Here is a 14,950-nt window from a genome sequence, read left to right on the forward strand (position 1 = left end):
TCTGCATTATACTGAGTCAGATCAACACAGTATTGTCTGCATTGACAGTTAACTCTCCAGGGTTTTAAGCAGGGAGTAACTTCCAGATTACCACCTGGAAATGCCAGAGTTTGAAGATGGAGCCTTCTGCATGTAATGTAGTTTGCTCTCCCACTGAGCTATGGCCAGTCTGGTTGGGCAGAGTCATTCCAGTTTGGAGGTACTTCATTCAGAAACTTCCACCTGAGATTTGATGGCTCAACGGAGAGGGAAGCTGTATGCAGATCCAGCTACTGCTGACATGCATTTAAGTCCCTGGAGCTTTATCCCATTGCCTAATTTCCTGGTACATTTATTCTATTTTAAAACATATGTGAGACCACGCACTTGTAGAATCCATACCTTGTTTTTTTGTGTTTGTTTTCAGAATTCAGTTTTTTTGAATGGAGACGCTAAGATTTTAACCAGTGATTTAATCAGCACAAATGGGGTAATACATCTCATAGACAAGGCCTTGTTTCCACAGAGGATTCAAGATTTCCCTCCTACCCAACCAAAAACTCTGAGGGTGTGTAAAATTTATATTGGTATTTTCAACTAATTAAAAGTTGTTCAGTCACATTTTACTACTTCGCTTTCAGCTGATTAGTTGCTTAATTAGTTGAAATAAATATTACTGTGTGTCACTTAGGTGATATGTTTACCATAATTAATTGTCATAGTTATTTGTTCTTACCATAATTAATTGTCATAGTTATTTGTTCTTACTAAAACATGGATAAATCACAATTGTTGCAAAAAAAAAGACCGCATTGTTTTGTTAAGTAATTCAATTAGATCATTTGCATCAATACTTTCAACAGTAACTACACTTTGCTAACCTGTACTTCTGGCATGATTTTATTGATTTAATTAATTTGCTACATTTCTATCCCACCTTTCCGCCAAGGAAAGCACACTTGGTTCTCCTCCCCATTTTTATCCTCAGAACCCTGTGAGGTTGGTCATGCTGGGAGGCTGTGGCCGGCTCAAGGTCACTCCGTGAGCTTGATAGCTGAGTGAGGATTTGCACCCTGCTCTCCCAAGTCCTAGTCCAGCTCTCTAACCACTAGATGTCACTGTCTCTTGCTTTTCTTATGTTTAAAAAGCACGTTGAAGAAGTCTTTTTAAAAAGAGGCTGAAAAGTAGAAGGGAGAGCCTGTAACTCTTCTAGCTGCTGTCACTATAGAGCAGGGGTAGGCAAACTAAGGCCCGTGGGCCGGATGTGGCCCAATCGCCTTCTCAATCCAGCCCACGGATGGTCCGGGAATCAGTGTGTTTTTACATGAGTAGAATGTGTCCTTTTATTTAAAATGCATCTCTGGGTTATTTGTGGGGCATAGGAATTCGTTCATTATTTTTTCCAACATATAGTCCGGCCCACCACAAGGTCTGAGGGACGGTGGACCAGCCCATGGCTGAAAAAGGTTGCTGACCCCTGCTATAGAGCAGCCTTGGAAAACCTGGGGCCCTCCCAATGTTTTGCACCAGAACTCCCATCAGCTGACTGGGTGTAGTCCATGTTGTGTGTCTTCTCCTCCGAGAGAGAACAAGAAAAGCAAAAGCCATACAGAGCGGAAACAGCGTATCTCCCTTTCCACTCACAAGTCTTCAACAATCAGTGCTGGAATGTAAACAGACATGCGACATGCAACAATCCCACACACATCTGCAGCACGGGAGGAATGGAATTCTCAACAGTCCAAAACACCTGGAGGGTTCCAGGTTGGTGAAGGCTGCCCTACAGAGCAACGTGGGGCTTAGCCCAGTGCTTCTCTTCTCTTAGGACCAAACTAGATCATGGTGCTAAATGTGCCACTTGGGTCCTAGGGTTCTATTTTCGATTGTTAATAGCCACCAAAGGTGAGGGAGAGACAATTTTCATCAGAACCGTGGGGAGGCATGGTTAACCCTTCCTCTTTTAATATTTCCCAGACAAAAATGGGGGCAAAGCAGTTTTTAAAAACGGAACCACAGCACTGGACATGTTTCGTGTCATGCCTAGTTTGGTTGTAATTTGTGAATTAGACTACAGCTAATTGGAACTAGCAAAGCACTTGTGAAATGAAAGGGCTGCAAAGACCATAGGCAGGTATTCAGTGCTAGTCCTACTCAGAGTAGAGCCTCTATCTCTTGTTTTGCTGCCCTGGACTGCTTTGGGAGGAATGGCAGGATGCACATTTAATAAATAAAGGACATTACTAACTTAGGTTCATTTATTTCAATGGGTTTACTCTGAGTAGGACTTAGTTGACTTAAATTCATATTTCCACCACCACCACCAGTGTCACGTGGATGCTATGCCGGCACTGAAAATACTTAGTAAACAGACTATTGATTCATTAGCAGCAGTAGTTGGGTATTAGCACCTTTTGTGGTCACACTTACCATAGTTACAAGGATTAGGGTAAATAGGCTTCTGCTATGCAGAAACTTCTGTTAAGAGAATTCGCAGAAAGCAGCAACCACTTTCATATATTGTATGTAAAAATAACAAACAGTATGTTATTGCTTTTTTAAAAACACCCTGATGTTACATTTACTAAATGAGCAAATAAGATGGCAAATAATTTATCTTCCTAGGAAAACCTCAAAGTGGTTGCAGCAAAAAATGGGTACATCATGTTCTACAATTTGCTAGAGGTAAGAGTACTTGATTTTGTAACCCATTTTGTAAGGCCTTTTGGATGCAGGGTTTTTTAGCATTTTTTTGTGCACTCCTGTGTCAGAGGAAATCCCATTTACTTGGAGACCTCTTGCATCTTACAGGTGAAGGAAGACATCTGAAGGCAGCCCTGTTTAGGGAAGCTTTTAATATTTAATATATTATTGCATTTAATATTTAATATTCTGTTGGAAGCCGCCCAGAGTGGCTGGGGAAACCCAGCCAGATGGGTGGGGTATTTATTAATAATAATAATAATAATAATAATAATAATTTATTTACCGTGAATGGTATTTCACTGTGGCTCCAAGACCCACCCTGCTAGTTTCCTATGATGATTAAATTTGCATCAAGGGGCATGGGACAATAATACATACTCAGTGTTTTTTTTTCCTTATTCCTTGTGGGTTTTGCTTATTTCCAGGATGGTTTTCCTTCCACTCCTTGTGGTGGTTTTCCTATTTTGTCTATATTTTATGTATAACTTTTTGCCCTGTTGAATTCCAGTTTCTCCTAAGCCGTTCCAAGAAATGGGATTGAGACTCAACAGGAAGAGAGCCGAAAAGTCTTCTGTATAAGTTTTGGGCATTTCTTGTCTCTGAGCTGCAGAGTAGGCAACAGAACCTGCCTGGAGCCCTCTTTACATCCACAGTGAAATATCATTTATAGTTAAATAAATAAATAAATGTGTCTTTTTTCCCTTTTACTTTATTTCAGAGTTCAGGACTGATGGGTCTCATTAACGATCCTCTTCATCAACCAGTCACCTTGTTTTGGCCCTCTGACAAAGTAATCAGGGATCTGCCAAAGGACCAGCAGGATTCATTGTTTAAAATGTCAAACAAGGAGAAACTGCTTCAGTATTTGAAATTTCACATTATTGGAAGTGCTAAGGTAGGAGCGTACAACATTTCTAGATGATTTATATATATATATTTTTTTAAAAAACCAGCACCAATGCAGTCTCTTCCTTTTTCTCTTGTTTTCCCTAATCTCTTCCACAGATTTTAGCCTATGCCCTCCCTAGCTCTACTTCACTGAAGACTCTTCAAGGTTCTGATCTCAGTGTGATATGTGGCAATGATGACAGCAATACTGTGAGTGTTTGGCTAATCCATGGTGTTTTGACCATTCCAGCCCTATAATCCCACCATCATACTTTGGGGGAAGGGACATAGCTCTGTGGCAGAACATATGGCTTCACATACAATAAGTCCTAGGTTCAATCCCTGGCATCTCTAGGTGGAGCTGGGAAAGACTCCACTCTGAAACTTAGAAGGCAGCTTGCCAAACAGTGGGGAAGAGCCCTGCAGAATACTGTAGGGCAACTTCCATAGGGAGGGAACGATAGTCTTCAATCTTCAAACTGTGGAAAAGTGAAGCTTTCCACAGGAATGGAATGGTGAAAGGAATGGAACCACTGTACAGCCCCCAGAAGGCAGACCAGAAGAACAACCAAGATCAATCAATCAATCTCTTTGAAATCCACTGAGAGGTTCAGAGAATCAACAGAGTTACATTGCCCCTATCTCTTCATCAGCACAGACTGTCAAATCAGGTGACCAAGAGGATGCCCAAACTCCCATCAGAAATCAGATTGAGATGGATCAGGGGTATCTAATGTGGTGCCTTCCAGATGTTGTTGGGTTCCATCCCCCATCAGCCCTGGTCAGCGTTCAGTGATGAGCAACATCTCATCACTGACTCCAGCAACACCTGCATTGCCTACCCCAGATCTAGATCATACTAGACTTTCTCCAAAAGCACCCATAGTTGTTTTGCATTAATGAAACAACTAATTCCATAAAAATAGTGCCTTTTAAGGATTTTATGCTGCTCAATATCAGTGTTCTCTGGGCAGCTTAAAGCAACAAAACATTAAAATACAATGTCCATAAAACAATAAAAAAGCAAAATTAAAATGTCAGTGGCAGCAAACGAAACGGTATAATAAGATACATAGCATCTCTGAAAGCATTGGTATTGAACCATGTTGTCATATAAATAGATAAGCAGATATTACACAAGAGGTGTTGGCTTTAGGATTCTTTGTAAATATGTTTGGTATGCTCTTACTTTAAAAAACAAACCGACAATCATGACTCCAATTTATATTTATTCTTCCTGTTTTCACTACCAAACAGGCCTCTTGCTGAAGCAGTGATAACTTTATTATAACTGTCTCCTTCAGGGTGACCTGTTCCTCAATGAAAGAAGGTGTAAGATTGTACAAAGGAATATTGAGTTTGACGGTGGCATCGCTTATGGTATTGACTGCATGTTAACAGATCCTATCCTTGGAGGTCGATGTGACACCTTTATCTCTTCTGATATTCCGGTCAGTCCTCCTATGGATTTTTGTTGCCTTCTGAATTTCAGAACTAATCCAGTGCCCTTACATCTGTGAGTGCTCCAATATGTATACACATCTCCTGCATGTACAAGGGAATCCTGCATATGCAGGACCTTTTGCTGTACACTGGAGCTCTAGATCAGAGCCTAAATAATGCAGCTTGGTATGTGCATACTCAGAAGTCTTATTCAGTTCAAGTGGATTTAGTTCAATTAAACTCAGTGGATTTAATCTGCTTCTTACTGCCTACTTTTGAATGTTGCTTAATTTAGATAGTGAAATGCATTTGCTGTTTTGCCGTTTTGAATATCTTTAGTTATTGTCCTTGACTAGGAATAATAATAGAGAGATGTTTAAGAATTTTCTCTGCCTACTTCTCCATTTTATTGCCCAGTTCTACTGGGCTAGATTTCATTTCTCAGTTATTCCCTGTTCTATATTTCCAGGATTTTATAAATGTTTAGGTATTTGGGGGAAACCAATATGGTGCATATGGGATTTTTTTCTCTGTTCTGTCATTTAAGGTGTTCTCAAGGAATGTCTGTGCCTGGGAGGAAAGTGGCAATACACTGATACTTATTTATTAAATTTCTATACCATTCCAGCTGAGGATCACAGAGTAGTTTACCACACACGCACACACTCCAAAGTAACAAATAAAACAAGACTCGCATCCCACAGTTTAAAAGTCCATAGATTGTTTAATAATGTTTTTGCCTGGCACCCCCATCCCAGTGACCTATACACAGGCCCTACCCTTAGGCAGAATGATACAGCCACCGCAAGCCAGAATGCCTGTGAGTGGACAGCAAAGAGGTACTAGTGGGATTCTCTGCCTGTGGTGCCAAAATACCTTGACTGGCTTTGAGTACTATGCACATTGACTTGGTCCATCTGGTCTATTTGCTGGTCCACCTCAGACTGCAAAAAGTCTTGAACCATCTTATTCATTGAGTTGCCTGAAGACAGACGCAAACATGCATACAACTGTACATGCACAGGCTCTGTGCATTTCAGTGGGAGCATGAATGCCACGCCAAAAGGAAACATGCAGGAACTTGGACAGTTCTATGGAGCTGTACCAAAGGTGGACTCCCTGCAGCTTTGTGTAGATTGACCAGGCTTAGAATGTAGCATGCTCCTCTAACCTGAAGAAGCTGGTTAAAGTGTCTTCACCTTGTTTTGTAGTCTTTGGCTTCTGTGAGGCTTAGGAGACAGACGTACCCCTCTGAGTCTCTAAGAATGGTGGCAGGATTGTGTCCTTTTGCAGAGAAGGCTCTGTATGAGGTACTGGCAGTTCTACCACCAAGGAAGAAGCCTGAACCTCATCAGAGTACTCAGTTGCACACTGCAAAGTCCTCAGGTTGTGGGCCACAACACTGGCATTCAAATTAATGTGTGCAGCTTGTGGGCAACGTCTTACCACTGCAATGACAATCTTCTCTCCCTCCACTCCCATGCACTACTGAACAGGACTTGAATCAGAAATGTATTTTCTTTTACCGAAGTGACTGAAAAAATGTTAATTGAGAAGCTGTGTTTTAGGCCTCTAAAACACTATTGTACAAATAGGGGCGCGGGTGGTGCTGTGGTCTAAACCACTGAGCCTCTTGGACTTTCCAATCAGGTCAGTGGTTCAAATCCCCACAATGGGGTAAGCTCCTGTTGCTCTGTCCCAGCTCCTACCAACCTAGCAGTTTGAAAGCACGGCAGTGCAAGTACATAAATAAGTAACGCTGCGGTGGGAAGGTAAACGGCATTTATGTGTGCTCTGGTTTCCATCATGGTATTCCATTGCGCCAGAAGCAGTTTAATCATGCTGGCCACATGACCCAGAAAGATCTCTTTAGACAAACACCGGCTCCCTTGGCCTGAAAAGCTAGATGAGCGCTGCACCCCATAGTCGCCTTTGACTGGACTTAACCATCCAGGGGTCCTTTACCTTTTTTTTTTTTACCTATTCACTAATGCTTGATTTATTGGGCTTGCTTTTTGCTTGGTTCTGATTGTGCACATATAAACTTTGTGCATATAAGCTCTGTGAGCATAGGCTCTGCATAGAGGCTCAACTGAATTCATGGGGACCCTTCAGCTGTGTAACCTACTGATTCACTCACTCATTCACTCAGGTATATATTAGTAAATACAGTGGTACCTCAGGTTACAAATGCTTCAGCTTACAGACGCTTCAGGTTACAGACTCCGCTAACCCAGAAATAGTACCGTGGGTTAAGAACTTTGCTTCAGGATGAGAACAGAAATTGTGCTCTGGTGGCGCAGCAGCAGCGGGAGGCCCCATTAGCTAAAGTGGTGCCTCAGGTTAAGAACGGTTTCAGGTTAAGAACGGACCTCCAGAACAAATTAAGTTCTTAACCTGAGGTGCCACTGTATTACCTTTGGTAAGAGACCTGTTTTTTAAAAATGTAGGAAACGGTGTTTACAATGTCAGGTCATAGTGCTAGTTTTATTATATATTGCATTTGCATAAATATTTTAATAATTAAGTGTGATTTTTTTTTTAATCCTAGCAAGCTTTGGGGGTTTTCAGACTTCTGGTAGAAAAAGTGCATTTCTCTTTCTTTTCAGGGAGACTGCACTGCTTGTTACATTGTTCCTCGGTGCCCTGCTGGAGCTAAAGTGACGGTAATTGCAGTTCTGCACTTATGAGTGAACATCTGACCGACAAGTTGTAATAAAATATTTTGGAAAATACTTAAACAAACCAGCTTATACAGCAAAGGAAGTATCAAAAGGACTTGGAAGCTCTGTAGCCTGCATATGAATTATAAAGTAGTTTGGTGGTTCCTTTCTCACTCCCTCAATCATAAGATTTCAAAGCTACTTACACACCATACATTTGAAGCACATTTGCCCACAGCACAGAATCCTGGGAACTGTAGTTTGTTATGAGTGCTGGTAACTATAGTTTATGGGGTCACGAAGAGTCGGACATGACTGAACGACTGAACAACAACAACAACAATAACTATAGTTCTGTAAGGGGTAAACTACAGTTAGCAGGATTCCTTTCGGAAGGCAAAATGTGCTTTCACATTTCAGGGAGTTGGATTTAGATGCATAGCTGTCAACGTTTCACCCTTTTTAAGGGAAATTCCCTTATTCCGAATAGGATTCCTCGCAAGAAAAGGGAAAAGTTGACAGCTATGTTTAGATGACCTTTGAGATTCCTTTCAACACTATGATTCTAAGCCATTCTGAACATGGGGGCTGGTGGGGGCATTATGAATACCTTGTCCTATGGTGCATTTGTTGAATTTCCTGATTCCTTTGTTTTGTCCATTCTCTTTCCCCACCCCCACCCCCATTTCTAAATATGAAACCGTAAGGGAGAGGTGAAGAGATGTTCTTACACTCTCAACCACAGGATCTTGAAAGGCTGTCAGAAGGATTGCTCTATGATGATCAGGATACCACAGTGCTGCAAGGGCTACTTTGGGAATGAATGCCAAGGTAATATTTCCTAGCATCAAACACTTGAGAAGCTTCTGAGAAGGGCTGTTGGAGGTCCCTGTGCTTATATATCTTTCTCAGTGATGCTATTAGCAGTGTGGGAAGGGGGAGCAATTTAGGTCTAGATAACAACACGAGGGGGGGAGATTAAACATCCCCTTTCCCAGCAGAACTTTTACAGTCAACATTGGATCCCTTTTTGGCAGGGGTAGGCAACCTAAGGCCTGTGGGCCGGATGAGGCCCAATCGCCTTCTCAATCCGGCCCACTGATGGTCTGGGAATCAGCATGTTTTTACATGAGTAGAATGTGTCCTTTTACTTAAAATGCATCTCTGGGTTTTTTGTGGGGCATAGGAATTCATTCATTCCCCCCCCAAAAAAAATATAGTCTGGCCCACCACATGGTCTGAGGGATGGTGGACCGGCCCACAGCTGAAAAAGGTTGCTGACCTCTGCTTTACGGCTGCCTAAAAAAGAAAACGGGGGCAAGCTTCCTACATATCGTCTGTTCTGACTCTTGAACAGGAGAGTTGGCTTAGCAACCACCAGGCAGCATGTGGCAGAAACAGATGGCAGGGGGGGCGGTCCAGAGTGTTTAAAGTGATATGGAAAAGTTTTTCACAGAATCATAGAATTACAGAGTGGGAAGGTATCCTGAGGGTCTTGTTGTCCAACCAACTGCAATGCAGGAATCTCACTTAAAGCATCCATGACGGATGGCCCTCCAAACTCTGCTTAAACACCTGCAATGAAGGAAAGTCAACCACCTTCTGAGGGAGTCTGTTCTACTGTTGAACAGCTCTTACGGTCCGAAAGTTTTTCCTGGTGTTTAGTTGCAATGGCCTTTCTTGTAACTTTGAATCCATTGGTTTGGGTCTTCCCCTCCAGAGCAGGAGAAAACAAGTTTGCTCCGTCTTCCATATGACAGCCCTTAAGATATTTAAAGATGACTATCATATCAGTCTCCTCTTCCTATTCAAGCTAAGCATACCCAACTCCCTCAACCGCTCCTCATAAGGCTTAGTTTCCAGACCCTTGATCATTTTGGTTGCCCTCCTCTGCACATGTTCCAGCTTGCCCATATTCTTCTTAAACGGTGGTGCCCAGAGCTGGACACAATATTCCGAGTGTGGTCTGACCAAGGCAGACCTTGAACGGGGCATTAAACCTCTTCTGATGCAACCTAGAATAACTGCTACTGGTGGTATACTTTTCTCATTATTGCCTCTTGTAAATAGATTTTAAAGGGTTTTGTTACCAAAACCCTTCTGTACAGTTAAATTACAGGTCTATTACAATATCTGAAGAAGTGTGCATTAAATTACAGTATCTGAAGAAGTGTGCATGCACACGAAAGCTCATACCAGGAACAAACTCAGTTGGTCTCTAAGGTGCTACTAGAAAGAATTTTCGATTTTGTTAGGTCTATTAAAATCACCACAACCATCAAACAGTACTGATGCAAAGGTGCATAGGAGACAAAACTTCAGACAAAAGCCTGGGGGGGTGAAATAAGTTTTAAGTTGGTGTCATAAACTATAAAGAGGAAGGACAATTTCCATAACTTTAGTGCTTACATTGAGAATGCTCTCTCGTGGCTTGCCGAAATAAATGCAACACTACCAAGAGGACGTGCCCATGTATTCTTAACACCCACCCTATTATTTTGAATGTAAATTGTTATAATTTATTTTAATTTTGCATTGTTGCATGAGGAAGGGTAGTAAGAGATTGAATAATAATGATGAATTAATTAATATATTTGGAACCTAAGCCATAATATTCTTTCAGGGAAGATACGGGCAAGCTGGAACACACCTTAGCTCTGTGTGCCTAAATAGATCTTTCTCTTTGAGCTGTGGGGTCCTAACCCAATAAGTAATAAAATAGTCGCCTTGGGGAAAGTTCTTACAAGGACTGACTTGTTGCCATTTTCTGCTTCCCAGCCTGCCCAGGAGGGTCAGAAACTCCATGTAATAACCGTGGTTCATGTGATGATGAATATGCTGGCACGGGAGAATGTAAATGCAATGCTGGCTTCAATGGGACTTCGTGTGAGCTCTGTATGCCGGGAAGATACGGCTTGGATTGCAAATGTAGGTTTCACATGGTTGTCGTTCTATTAAGTTCTTTACTTGTGTAACCTTTTGTCAGGCTATAAGGGATAATGTGGCTTAGTTTCAGGGGTGGAGAACCTGCCACCCTCCAGAAACTGTTGGACTACAACTCCCATCATCCTTCACTGTTGGCCATGCTGGCTGGAGCTGATAGAAGATGGAGTGCAACAACATCTGCAGGGTCAGAGGTCCCCATCCTCTGTTAGTGGTTGCAGAGTATGTCTTAGCTGAACTTGGGAGACCTGACTTCAAACCTTCTAGGCTCAGCCTAACCTAGGCTGCTTATTTGTGCAGGAGTGAAAAATGCAGTATGGACCCCTTTCACATGCCCCATCTTCAAGGGCTGCAACTTCTCTAATTATAAGGGACAGTGGGAAAACACTTTTGCTAGGGCCAGCTAGTGTTAATAACATAGGTTTTTGGGTTGCATCAAGCTCCTCCTTATGATCAGTCTCCTAATCATCCAACAACTTTCTGTTTACAGCCTGTGAGTGCACATCACACGGACAGTGCGATGAAGGAATTTATGGATCAGGACAGTGCTTCTGTGAAACTGGATGGACCGGGCAGCTCTGTGAAACCAAAATCGGTCTGACTCTTTAACAGTAGGAGAACGTTGTAGCCTGCAGAGTAGATTTTCATCTCGCCATTACTTTTTAGAGCTGTCGGCTAATTAAAATAGTCTTCACCATATTTTCCATATGAATAATTGATAAACTTAAAGAAATCAATATTCTTTGCATACTCTCATTCATGATGTGGTTCTATAAGAGAGGTAGCCCAGTCAGAATTAATTCCCTCATTTCAGTGGCTCTTGGTTTCTGGTAAATATGCTTGAGATGTTATAACCAACATTTAATGGAGTAAAATAATTACTCCTCATCAACCATTTAGGGTACCTTTACCCTGTGAATGGTTATTAGTTGAAGGACCTGCCTCATAGGCCTGTTGTGAAGGCAAGGGAAATGCAACAAAAGTTATAAAACAAATAGAACAACTAAAGCTGATATATACCGGTAAATATAAACAATGTTAGCAACACATTTGCTATCATCACTCCTCTATCATCACCCTCAAAACAATTGTAGATTTGTTTAAGAGGGATAACTGTAATGTTGACATCTGAAATAGTCAGTCTTTTTTATTATTTAACCATAACATTCATTGCAATGCATTAATCAAGGATTAAAATGGGAGTGAAAGAGAAAATAGAAGTGGGGAACCTGTGCCAGATATTGCTGGATAATGGCTCCCATCACCCCTGACCAATAGGTTATGCCAGCTGGGGCTGATGCCCCTCCAGATATTGTTGGCCTCCATGGATTTCCCTGTCCCTGAACTAAAACAGTTTACTGCAAGCGTATCTGAGGTATTTACAGTACATTGATTCAGCGCACAGGGATGCAATTCAGGCCACACCTCCAGTTTCTTTATTTAGGATTTTTCTTCAGTCTTGAGACAATAAGAAAAGTTTTAATATGGGTAATGGTTCTAATTTTCTTCACAGCCTTAGCTCCCGTATGTTCACCCAACTGTTCCATTAATGCTGTTTGCCAAGAGCAAAACACCTGCCAGTGCAAACCATACTATAATGGAGATGGAATCACGTGTACAGGTAAAATCACATTGAGAGTCAACTAGAAAGATCAGCCGCTAATAAAATTGAAGGAATGTGTTTTAATTGAAATCTTCCACCATGTTTTCTTACGCACCCCTATTTTCCAGCCCTCATGCAGTTCCTATGTAATGTAATAAAATATGAAAGTATCCGTGAACTCCACAAATACATGTATTGTAGTGTGGCATTAAGGGGGCCTGGATCCACTCTGCACAAAGCAAGCCAATATTTTGTGCTTACAACAAATTATTCATAATGACAGCCTACTTAAAGGTAAAGGTAAAGGGACCCCTGTCCGACTCTGGGGTTGCGGCGCTCATCTCGCATTACTGGCCCAAGGGAGCCAGTGTACAGCTTCTGGGTCATGTGGCCAGCATGACTAAGCCGCTTCTGGTGAACCAGAGCAGTGCATGGAAACGCCGTTTACCTTGCTGCTGGAGCGGTACCTATTTATCTACTTGCACTTTTATGTGCTTTCGAACTGCTAGGTGGGCAGGAGCTGGGACCAAGCAATGGGAGCTCGCCCCGTCACAGGGATTCAAACCGCCAACCTTCTGATCAGCAAGCCCTAGGCTCTGTGGTTTAACCCACAGCGCCACCCGCCTACTTACTTTATCCTAATTGTCCATGATATTCTGAGGCTGGTCTCCACAGCCAAAACGTCATGTTATACTTATAGATCCCCTGTTCTTGGAATATTAAAGGGGAGGTGGACCCACTTCTGTGCTTCTGGGTGTTCCAGTTAGGTGATTATTAGCTCTGAGGCACTGATCACCTGTTAGGGAAGAGTGTTTAGTCTCTCTCGCACACCTACCTGATGATCATGACTGTCAGATCTGGCAGCCCAGGTCATCTGTTTGGGAGTGGAAGGGAAAGGAAAGGGAGAGAATCTTCGAGCACAAACTTCAAGCACAAACTGGCAGACTTCTCTAGCATTTGAAGGGATTTCCCTCTTTTTAAGTTTGTTTCTGGCTGCAAGCTTTGATGTGGTATTTAACTCAACAAATTCAGCCAAGTTCAGCGGTTTCTTTTAGCTCTGTCCTTTCCTTCCTAGCCTTTAACTTTTAGAGAGGCACCTGACCACTAAAGTTCTTCCCATTCCAAAGCTGGTCCAATAAGAGCAGGAGAAGAGCACACCAAGGGCATAGATCCACCCCATTGTAGAGGACAGACTGAACACTTGCTTCTCCCTAGGGTAAATCCAGGCATTTGGTGTCACGATTGTAGGCACGAGGTATCATAACATTCGGATACTGCCAGAAATACTCTGTATTTTCTCATTCTTTGGGGGGGGCCAAAAAATCTCACTTCATCAATATAAAGGAATAGAATAATGCCTGGAGGACTGCTCTATCAGTAAATTGCAATAATAGCTAACACATAGAACTTCCATTTTCAATAGCTATATATATGTGTGTGTGTGTGTTTTGCTTTGCTTTGCAGCTGAGGACCTTTGTAAGAAAACCAACGGTGGCTGTCATAAGAATGCAAAATGTGTACAAACTGATGTGAAAGTCAATTGCACATGTCAGAGAGGATACAAAGGGGATGGCTACACCTGCATGGCTATCAACCCTTGCACCGATGGGTTTAATGGTGGTTGCCATGAACATGCAACTTGCACCAAGACAGGACCTGTAAGTGTTACGAGTCTTTCACCTTGTCCTAGGCAATATATGACCTTCCAAACGTTGCTGGACTCCCATCACTGTTGACCATGCTGTCTTGGGGATGATGGGAGTGAAACAACACCTGGAAGGCCACAGATTCCAAACCCCTGTCCGAGAGGCTGTTTCTCTCATTGGTATTCAGGGAACTGTTCAGATAGCATCATTTGCCCACATTTGCAATTGTGCACTCTTAGCCCCTAACAAAACTCTGGAAGTGTCCCAGGAAAAGCTAAATGTATCCCCCACCCTCCTAGCTATTCTGGTCAGTCATACATACTGCAGATTGTAAACCACATTTTAGCCCATCAGGTCTGCAAAGTAGCTTACAGAATGTAATCATAAAATAATCATAACATGCAATAAACCACAGCCAGCATTTCCCTGTGCTCTAGATTGGGGCAAGGGGAGATAGAAGCAGTGTGTGCATGAAATGAAAACTCTGCGGATGTGCCTTTAAGTCTGCAGTAGTGCAATTAGGTAGTTTTAGATCTGGACTGAATGGTCTTATGGAGCGAGTGCTTTTTAGATGGCAGTGTGTGAGCCTGCCCTCTTGTGTCTGAGGACCCTCCTGCCTATTCTGCAGAGTGGGGCACTAGACCTCTGCTCCAAAGGTCTATAGTGGCAGCAGCACTATGAGTATTTTTACCCTGAAAGAGAACTGCATGGTTGGTCTGAAAATATCATGTTCAGTTCCAGCTGCTGAGGGGACCTAATACAGTCTGCAAAACATTAGTCCGTTTCCCTCCTGTACTGTTATATTGGAACTTTGGTTTTCAACGCAATCCGTTCTGGAAGACTGTTCGACTTTCAAAACGTTCGAAAACTGAGGCACAAAGGGTGGTCTGCAAATTTCATTGAGAAAATTGAGAAATATGCAGCGGAAGCTGTTCTACTTCCGAGGCGCATTTGAAAACAGAAGCAATTACTTCTGGGTTTTCAGCATTCGAAAACCGAAATGTTCAGCTTCCGAGATGCTCAAAAACAGTGGTAGGTACAAAGGATCTTACACACACATTTCCCCATTCTTCTTGAATAGA

The 14,950-nt window shown here is 42.3% G+C and overlaps 1 protein-coding gene across 1 annotated transcript in view; it reads left to right on the forward strand.

Annotated features, from left to right (window-relative positions):
- The window catches only part of STAB2 (stabilin 2), an 82,844-nt gene that overhangs the window by 54,696 nt on the left and 13,198 nt on the right, over nt 1-14,950 (forward strand). The window contains exons 49-59 of the mRNA XM_033161812.1: nt 407-547; nt 2,602-2,661; nt 3,401-3,577; nt 3,688-3,780; nt 4,875-5,021; nt 7,623-7,679; nt 8,384-8,507; nt 10,455-10,604; nt 11,110-11,214; nt 12,133-12,240; nt 13,687-13,880. Of these exons, the coding sequence (XP_033017703.1) occupies nt 407-547; nt 2,602-2,661; nt 3,401-3,577; nt 3,688-3,780; nt 4,875-5,021; nt 7,623-7,679; nt 8,384-8,507; nt 10,455-10,604; nt 11,110-11,214; nt 12,133-12,240; nt 13,687-13,880 (1,356 nt within the window). The remainder of the gene's footprint in view (nt 1-406; nt 548-2,601; nt 2,662-3,400; nt 3,578-3,687; nt 3,781-4,874; nt 5,022-7,622; nt 7,680-8,383; nt 8,508-10,454; nt 10,605-11,109; nt 11,215-12,132; nt 12,241-13,686; nt 13,881-14,950) is intronic.

Source organism: Lacerta agilis, chromosome 10, assembly GCF_009819535.1.
Source record: "Lacerta agilis isolate rLacAgi1 chromosome 10, rLacAgi1.pri, whole genome shotgun sequence".
Classification (NCBI taxonomy): Eukaryota; Metazoa; Chordata; class Lepidosauria; order Squamata; family Lacertidae; genus Lacerta; species Lacerta agilis.